The sequence below is a fragment of the Orcinus orca genome, chromosome 6, assembly GCF_937001465.1.
Source record: "Orcinus orca chromosome 6, mOrcOrc1.1, whole genome shotgun sequence".
Classification (NCBI taxonomy): Eukaryota; Metazoa; Chordata; class Mammalia; order Artiodactyla; family Delphinidae; genus Orcinus; species Orcinus orca.
The window spans coordinates 10,808,493-10,818,371 of record NC_064564.1 but is presented as its reverse complement, the minus strand read 5'-3'; the positions used below and the strand labels follow the sequence as shown (position 1 = coordinate 10,818,371).

At 40.2% G+C, this 9,879-nt stretch overlaps 1 protein-coding gene across 6 annotated transcripts in view; it reads right to left on the bottom strand.

Annotated features, from left to right (window-relative positions):
• Positions 1 to 2,231: 2,231 nt before the first annotated feature.
• GALNT7 (polypeptide N-acetylgalactosaminyltransferase 7) overlaps positions 2,232 to 9,879 on the bottom strand; it is a 116,385-nt gene continuing 108,737 nt past the window's right edge. For 5 of the 6 annotated variants that reach the window (XM_033403592.2, XM_049711357.1, XM_033403589.2 and 2 more), the window contains 3 exons: positions 9,457 to 9,555; positions 8,669 to 8,797; positions 2,232 to 4,646 (listed from right to left, as the gene is read on the bottom strand). In XM_033403592.2, coding sequence (XP_033259483.1) covers positions 4,509 to 4,646; positions 8,669 to 8,797; positions 9,457 to 9,555 — 366 coding nt within the window. In that variant the 3' untranslated portion in view covers positions 2,232 to 4,508. Of the gene's footprint in view, positions 4,647 to 8,312; positions 8,476 to 8,668; positions 8,798 to 9,456; positions 9,556 to 9,879 lie in introns of all 6 variants that reach the window. The other variant, XR_004476234.2, reaches the window with a different exon arrangement.

Here is a 9,879-nt window from a genome sequence, read left to right as displayed (position 1 = left end):
TAGAGATAACAACTTATTCTCTTATGGATAACCATTTCACCCCCAGTGTATATGCTTAACTTATGAGCTTAAATTCTTCACTTGGAAAGTGGAGGTAATGATATCTCACATATGAAACAGGTACACACACACATAGCCTTTATAGAGGGTCTGCAGTGTAGCTGTCTTAGTTCTGATTAAAGACCGACTTTAGACTTTGAAACCAGGTAACAATAGCTACCATTTATATTACCCTGATTATATGCTGGAAACTATTCTAAGCACTGCATGTATGTTAACCCATACAAGCCTAATAAAAATCCTATAAAACAGGACTATTATTTCCCCCCCTTTTACAAATGGGGAAACTGAGGCATAGAGAAGCATCAATAACTTGCCAGGGTCACACAGGTAATTTGTAATGGAACAGGGATTCAAATGCAGACAAGTGCACCATACTATACTATTCAGATGAGCAGACTGTAATATCATTCTGTTATGAAAATTAAGGCACACTTATGCCACCTCTGCTCAGACGTGGGCCCCAGGCCTGATCCACTTACAAAACCAAAACCCACCAACCACAGTTATGGGCATTTCAAACCTTTTTTTTTTTTTATAAGCTTTTTTTGGTGGGGTGGCTTCCCTGGTGGCGCAGTGGTTGAGAATCTGCCTGCTAATGCAGGGGACACGGGTTCGTGCCCTGGTCTGGGAGGATCCCACATGCCGTGGAGCAACTAGGCCCGTGAGCCACTACTGAGCCTGTGCGTCTGGAGCCTGTGCCCCGCAAGAGAGGCCGCGATAGTGAGAGGCCCGCACACCGCGATGAAGAGTGGCCCCCACTTGCCACAACTAGAGAAAGCCCTCGCACAGAAACGAAGACCCAACATAGCCAAAAGTAAAATAAATTTTTAAAAAAAAAGTTTTTTTTTTTCGGCCGCACCGCACAGCATGTGGGATCTTAGTTCCCCAACGAGGGATCGAACCCATATACCCCCTGCATTGAAAGCGCAGAGCCTTAACCACTGGACCGCTGGGGAAGTCCTCAAAATCTTAAAAAGGAGATTGGCAAAGGAATTATCGAATTTAGTTTAGAAACAGCCCTTCTGTTAATCTTTACTCCCAGGGACAGTGGTCCCCCCCCCCAAATCATTCTGACTTTTGTCCATTTTTTGGCAACAGATTCTAATGAATAATATGCATTCTCATAGTGCTCGGTACTTCTAAAAGTGCTCTCTCATGGATTAATGTTCACATACCCAATTACTGGCCTATTAGCCCTCTGGCTCAGGTCAGGTACTTGTCATGTTCTCCACTGAATTTTAAGTGGCTTTTTTCCCCCAATTACAGTCTGTCCAGAAATGATGAAACATATTCCCAGATCCCTGTGAAAGGCTATCTCTTAGGAGATAAATGAGCCCCCATTCACTTCAGTCTGGTGTTCTGTCACTTTTCCACGTTTCTCAGGCACAGCAGCTGAGAAATGAAGCCATGACAACAGCGAGCTTCCCAGACCAACATGGCCCCTCTCCGGAAAGCTAGCAGCCATAGTACCTTCTCCTGAGATGTCGTGGGTTGTGCTACAAGGTCCTACAGCCTGGTTCTCACTTCATGTTGGTAGGCTTCCCTTCTTTCTACTCACTTGATCTATCAGGTTGTAAAGAATTTTGACTTAAATTTTTGCTTTCAAAGGGCAATGATATAGTAGAATACACTGCCAGGGAAAATATACGTTGTTGGGTTGTTTTTCGTAATTGGTAAGTGATTTTTTGTCTGTTTTTTTGTTTTTGCGGTACGCAGGCCTCTCACTGTTGTGGCCTCTCCCGTTGCGGAGCACAGGCTCCGGACGCGCAGGCTCAGCGGCCATGGCTCACGGGCCCAGCCGCTCCGCGGCACGTGGGATCTTCCCGGACCGGGGCACGAACCCGTGTCCCCTGCATCGGCAGGTGGACTCTTAACCACTGCGCCACCAGGGAAGCCCTGGTAAGTGATTTTTTAAAATTTTCTATACATAGGCAACCAGGGGCAAAAATAAGCCTTTATGTTTCCTTCTTAGATAGGTAAGCTCTGAGTACTCTAAACACACTCTAAGCAGAATTCTAAGCAACACTCAAGCACATACTCAACATATAACTGTGGTCTATGATATTTTAACTATTATATTAGTGTATCTTGTAAACAATAAAATCAAGTAATTATTTCAAACATGTGGTGTTTAGATACAGAAATGATTGCAAGTACTAAAAAACCCATGGATTAAAATACAGTATTTTATTTTTTTCTCACCTAAAAAACAAGCAACCCAGAATTAAGATATACATAAACTTCTCAAATGTATCCCTAATAAAATTTTGAATATTTATACAATTTCTACAGAAACATACAGTGTATCAAAATCTGCATAAATCAAATTTATAAAATGTGTAGAAATGCATAGTGATATTATCAACTTACAAAGCAAGGATACGGGAATTATTTCCAGAGCAGCCTACAGTAGAAAAGTCATTATGGCAGCAGCTTCTGATGTGTTTTCGTGTTTGGTAAGGTTTCTGATTTCAATATATAGAATCATTTTTTATAGAGTATCTTAACGAATTGCACAAAATACCCATTTAAAATTTACATGCACAGTTTATGTGCCACCTTTCTTAGGCCTATGCATAGTTAACAAGGTTATAATCTATTCAACAAAGAAAATGGAGCCTTTTTGCAAACACACAAGTAATTAAAGTACCAATTCTCTTAGTTTCTCATTTATAGTTGATTTATTTTGCAGTTATATAATCATATAAATGTATTCCTTTTTAAACATCCCTAGAGATGAATGAAAGTTCAAATGGTTGATCAGAGATCAGTAGCAAAATACAAATTGGCAATTCAAAAATTATAAATAAAACTCTGTTTAGGATGTTGAACTTTGACTCTACAAATTTAAGAGCTAAGCTTGGAAGAAACAAATCTGTAGGCTTTTCTTTTAAACAAATGTAGGGTTTTTTCCCTTTTCTTTTTTAGGCTTTAATTAAATATATTTCCCTCTGGTAGTAGTTTGTGAATTCCTTTCATTGATATGATTACAGGATCAAAAATCTTAGTTTACTTGCCATTCCCTACCTCATCACTTTTAAAATAATTTGTTTTGCATTCGACATAGCATTTTAACCTTGTAGGTAATAAAACATTATTTAGCAATTAAAATTAATTGACCACTTGCAGTATTTGGTTTTCTTCTAGTAGGTACTATCTTAATAAATGTGTAAATTCAAACAAGTCTTCTTTTCACTGGAAAAATACTAATAGAAATATGCTTTCAAAAAAAATTAAGAAACACTAGGGAACTAACATAATCTAACAGAATTTATATTTGTTAATGAACTATATTTTTAAATAGGCTTTCTTAAAATTTAAAAACTGTGCAGGGAATTTCATGAAGATATAAATGAAACGTCTACTCACCCTTGGCTTCATAAATTGCACAGCTTACGTTGTAACACACAGTAGTCTTGTAAGGCTTAATCCAACAAGGGTTTGGAAATTCTCACCTCGGTAAGAACAAACCTTTGATGTGTTTACAGTGGTGTTTTGTTGTTTTTGTTACCCCCTCTTCAAGGTTTCAAAACTGAGAGTTATTTATAGTTTTCTATGGTGACAGGGAATGGGGAAAAGTCAATCCCCAATGTCAGGGGACATTTTTCTCTAGTTAGCAGACCCCCTGCTGCCTTAGGAGTTGGTACTGATAGAGGACACTGGGAATGCCAGCAAATAGGGGAGTTAATGCCGTACAATCTTCAAACCCTACGGAATAGCTCTGGATGTTCCATCTTGTCATTTCTTTTTTCAAGCAATACAACGTTCAATTTCAGAGCAAATGGTAGCACATTAATTCAGTTCTGAGTGGTAAAAGTATTCCTCAGACAGGTGACAATTCCATCATTAATATCCTACAAATTGCATCAAAAGCTCTTGAAATATACCAAGAAATGAAAAGAGGCACTAAATGTGTTGAAATTCACCTTTCAAAAAAGCAGCATGACTGTGAAGGAAGGCCACCTTGGCTAATAACCTGTGGCAGTGCTTCAAAAAGATGTAAAATTAAATAAAGATACAACAGGTTGATAATCACCAAGTTACATATGACGATCTGGTTACTCCAACCTTTTTTCAAGTGTGTTAAAAAAAAAAAAAAAAAAACAATCAAACTGCCTTTCAGACCCCTGAGTGTAATCCCAAAGAAGACAACAATGCTTTTTACTCTGTTCTAAATAAAACAGAGCTAAATGCACAGATTACCAACATCATCTTAAAACAAAACAAAAAAAAGATGTAAACATCTACAAAGTTTAAGGTAAAAGCAGTTTTGTAAACAGTAACTGCAGATGATAATGTTATCGTAAAATCACAGTTTATCAATGTCCTCAGACTCCTCAAGAGCCTCTGGGTTTGGAGCTGTATTTGCAGCAGGTTTCAGGAGGTTTTCAGTCCTGTATAAATTTACGTGTCAGTAGGTAGGTTACTGGTTTCTTTCATTCCTTCTAAACACTATGGATGTTATTTATTTCCCACTTTTGAGTCATTTTGCTGGAGTCGCAGTCGGAGATGAACACTTGATGGAGGACCTCCGAGCGATCCAAGCACTTTCTGGAAGGAATGTGAGTCAGTCTGTGCAGGTTCTGGAAGACACAGGGAAACACAGTGTTACATTTGCACTGTGTGATATCACTGACATTAGACAAAGTCACAGCCTGGCTTTCGTAAGAAGACTATTCAAGCGAATTGGGCAGGCATGAACCAGGCACACCCCAGAGTCTGTGTTTCTCTTGATCGTCAGTCTTCCACATCCTGTTATTGTTCAGTCATGATGTACTGCTGGTACCTCCAATTCAATACATACAAACTTAAATTCATCATCTTCCCCTCCAAACCTGCTCCTCTAGCTCCTATCCTACTAATGACGATACCAGCTTTCCCATGCTCAGGACAGCACAGCTCAGGCTGCATTTCCCTCCTTCTTTCCTCCAAGTCGCTGGCTGAGGACGGACATCTGCAGTGGCTTGGGTGTGCATCCTTTCCCCTCCCCATCGCCCTTGCCTTGGTCGAGCCCTGGTCACCTGCTAGAGGTTCCTTCAGTACAGCTCAGGGCTGTTCAGAGTGTGGTCGTCAGACTAGCTAAGATTGGGCCTGTAAGGTCGAAACGATTTCATAATAATACACAGAGCCCCATCTGCCTTCTTTATCGTATGGACATTTATACTGATGGCGCAAAAGCCATGCTGGGTGAACGTGCTGGGGCCGTAGCATCAATCACACAGTCATGTTCTCCATGGACGAACACTCACAATTAAAAAAGAAAAAAAAGCCAGTTTCACTTGAGAACGCCCTTGACAAAGCAGTAAAAACGTATTAGTTTTTTTTTTTTTTAATGATAATAACGTTTAACATTTATTGAGCACTTGCTCTATGCCGGGTAGACGCATACCAGATGCTCGAGGTGTATTAATTCATTTAATCCTCATAATGAATGGCCCTGGGATGTAGATCATCTCCTATTTTTAATTTTTAAAATATTTATTATTTTTTTAATTGGGGTATAGTTGCGCTTCACAGTGTTGTGCTAGCTCCTACTGCACAGAGAAGTGAATCAGACATATGTATACACATATCCCCTCCCTTCTGGATTTCCCTCCCATCCATCCAGGTCACCACAGAGCACCGAGTAGAGTTCCCTGCGCTATACGGCAGGCTCTCACTAGATATCTCCTCCATACTCAGCGGTGTATATATGTCAATCCTAATCTCCCAGTTCACCCCCCTCCCTTTCCCCCCTGGTGTCCACGTATTAGTTTTATTAAATCTTGACCCTATGAGATAGTATGGGAAGAGTGGACAGCACATGAGCAGTTGTCGGGACCCGAGGGTTGAACGAGCTACTTCTCTCGTGGGATGTCATTCTGACTTGAAAGGACAACCTGCAGGCAGATTACAATTATGCAAACTTGGGACTGGGTAGCCATTTTCCAGAAAATAAAGTGAGCCCATCACTTCAAGGAAAAAATATAATGCTGACAGTGTCTGTTGCCATTGATAAAATTTGAGTTTTCAAGCAAAAATTCGAGTTGTAGGAAACTTGTATCCATTACCATGAACTTGACAACTGCACAAGACTTAAAGACTTTTCTGATGAAATCGGTGGTTATATTTGTGATTTATTTGGCATTGTATGATGAAATGTGCCATCGTTTGGAAGATTTACATGACCTAGTGAGCCACTGTTTTCCGAATGAGCAGCGAATGTGTGATGTTACAAAAGATCCACTCCAGTGTAAGACAGACCAGTGGGTTTAACGCAACAAAGAACAAAATGTTCACTGATAGGAGTTCAGATTCTACACTGCAAAGCTTTTAAGAAACTACCACTTACACACTTGTGTAGCACTGAAGAACAGCCTCAATTATCTGAAAAGGCTATTAAATTACCCCTCGTTTTCCAACTGCACGTCTATGTGAGGCCGGATTTTCCTCAAATACGCAACTAAAACAACATATCGCATCAAACTAAACGCAGAAGCAGAATAAGAATCTATTAAACCAGACATTAAAGGCATTTGTGAAACTATAAAACAATGCCACTCTTCTCACTTTTGTGGGGATTATAAAAGTGTTATTTATATTAACGTGTAATATGGTTATGATTGTTACATTTACGTGAATACATACATAAATACAACAATTCTCAGGTTTAATTCCCAACTTAGGAAATACCGTTAGCTGTAACCTCTATAACAAATCTGTCTGGGGAGCGTGTCAGTGGTTTGTAAGGATGTAAAGGGGGTCCAGAGACGGGGCAGAGTGGGAACCACTGACCGAGCTAGCCTCCTGTTCACCAGTCCATACTTGACAATATTTCCAGAATTATTTTCCTAAAAGTATCCACTGTTTCCTATCACTGTGATCCTTAACTAATGTCAGTCACTCCCTAAAGCCCACAAAACAAAGTTCCACGCTCTTTCCCATGGAGAACAACTTAGGGAACCAGAGCAAACGCAGTTCCTAGAATTCTCTACACTTTGATGCCACGCCTCTGCTCACCCGTTTTCTCATTTATTCTCCATGAAAAGCCTTTTTATACCTCAAGACCTGGTGCAGTGATACTCCCTACATGAAACTCATCAGAAATAACTCCTCCTATTAATCTCTTTTGCTGTCCTATGGCATTTTGCTTATTTTTACTTCTGCATTTTTTTCCTTCTCTGCCATTATAGTATGATGGGCTTTAGATATTTTTTGAAGGGCCCCAGTGAATATTTAGTAATGTCTGATGCACAAACGGATATTCAGTGCTTTGCCCTTTAAAATATCTAAAATATGTACATTCCATTCTTATCCACTGCTTCTTGTGTCGTTTTGCATCTGCTAACCTTCTTTTACTAGTTTACTAATATTGTCCTTACTCACCCCTAGCCTTCATTGCTATTATTCATCTTTCTTTGTGTAAATAAATGTTCTCTTCTCTGGGGTTTATGTTAATCTTCTCCTTCCTAACTTGTTATAAGAAAGATATCAGCAACTGACACATACTTACCACTTCATAGTAATTATGCACAATGATAACTGGGAATATTCAGCTGGGTCATATCACTATGTGGCAAACAAGCGTTTGCTGACAGGAAGGACGTGACAACGAATACAAGATGCGTAAAGAAAGTTCAGGGCTGCCAGTTTCTTCAGTCTGGGGCAGCCTCCCCAACTTTTTGTTTCATAATAAATTGATTCATTTTAGCCAAGTCTAGACTTTGAAAATTATTCAGAAAACCATTATGATGTTGGAATCCTCAACCTGGCACAGAACTCTGAATATTCACAGCTGAAACAGAAAAACTGCTCCCACAGACTCAAGTGAAAATCTAAACATGGGGCTTGCGCAGTGGTTGAGAGTCCACCTGCTGATGCAGGGGACACAGGTTCGTGCCCCGGTCCGGGAAGATCCTACATGCCGCGGAGCGGCTGGGCCCATGAGCCATGGCCGCTGAGCCTGCGCGTCCGGAGCCTGTGCTCCGCAACGGGAGAGGCCGCAGCAGTGAGAGGCCCGCATACCGCAAAAAACACACACACAAGAAAAACTAAACATGACCTTTAAAACAAGCAACAGGCAACACATATCCTGTTGCATTTAGCAAGCAGCCATGATGAGAAGCTTTGAAGGCCTTGAGTCCAACATGTTATTTGTTCATCTCTATCCCCACCTGCTGGACAACAGGCAGCAATATTTTAAAAGTTAATAAAATAAAGTGCAAAAATAAATGCAACGTTTTCTATGTGTCATACATAGGTATACTTACACATTATATAGGTAATTTTAATGAATGACTCTTTTGGATTAAAAAGATCGACTTTGATATTAGAACAATGGTGATGACTGCCTCAGGGAACACTGGTTTTCCTGTGTTGATAAGTTAGCAGTGGGTCTGCATGGACTCCAGGTGGCCTCCTTCCATGACAATACTACACCAGAGGATAAAAGCGATGCTTCAGTATGGAACAATGAGTCACTAGTGCTCAGGAAAACAAATGAGTGAGTGAGACAGACATGCAAGTCAGTGTGAATGCAGGTTTTAAGGTTTATATGTCTAAATTCCACACAGTAGGTGTTATTAAAATGAAATTGCATGTATTTCAGAACTGAAACCCAGAATACCTTGAAGTACTGCCATTCCCTAAATTCATTCAGATTACAGTGTGTAATCATAATTTTGGATCCATCAGGACCCTTCGTCAAACACTGGTCATACTGCATGAGTTGATTCGCTTCGTTGATTCGGAAAAGCTATTAAAGAAAAAGAAAGAGAGAAAGAAACTTAACTCCTATAATTAAACTCAATGACTATGCTATTTCTCTACCATGTTTCTGTGTGTTCAGAACTGTAAGTCCAAACACAGGAATTATTCATTTTGATGGTAGTAAAGACCCCTTCTAACTCTTAAAGGATTACGTTCTCTAGCCTCTTAGATACAGAATGGGTCACTAACATAGGAATTTCGTACCAACGATGTAAGAAAATGAAAATGTGGAAACAGACCTGATAATGTTTCACAATGTAAATCAGAGACAAGAAAAATACTCACATAAGGTAGTAAGAGAATATACTAGTGAAATATACATGATTGGCAATAGCATCCCAGCCTACTGGGGGGAAGATGTGGACTGTTAGGGAGCTAGGCTTACATAGTTACACACTCATGCAAGAATATATTCTAATCTCCTACATCGGACATAAATTCTAGATTCTGGTTGTTTACGTGAAAACCAGTACTGCTCTTATCCCCTCATTTAAGTAAACGTTTTAGCACTGTCAGTTTTTCACAGAATGTTTTACTTTACCAAACAATCACAATCACCAAATGGAAAACCAGGCTAAACCCTGGCTCAGTCAGCTCAGCTGCTTCCAGTGCAGACGGAATTAATCGCAAAGCCCGGCTGTTTACCTGATTCCCGCCCATCCTGTGGCAGGGGCCCAGCTCAACAAAGCCTCCGTTTGTCTTCCCCATGCTGTCAATGCAGTACACAGTTTCAAAGCCTCTGATCTAAAAAAAATGAACAAAGAACCACAGGGAAGGCGACAGTTTAGACTCTAATAAGCTCTCACGTGGCTTCAGAGAGCTTCGAGTTAACCGGGTCCCTACTGTCCTGTCAGGCCTTGAGGAGCTCAGAGCTACAGTCATCTCTGAAATCACTTAAGTCTTGAAGTCAACACGAATGAGCTCATTCCAACTGAGGGTCTTGGCCTCCAGATTTTGATAAAATGCCACAGAAGAAAAAAATACAAAGATACCATTAGTACCATTTCAGATTCATGATCATTCATGTGAATGAGAAGGAAATAGAGCAAAGGGAGCTGACCATGGCGG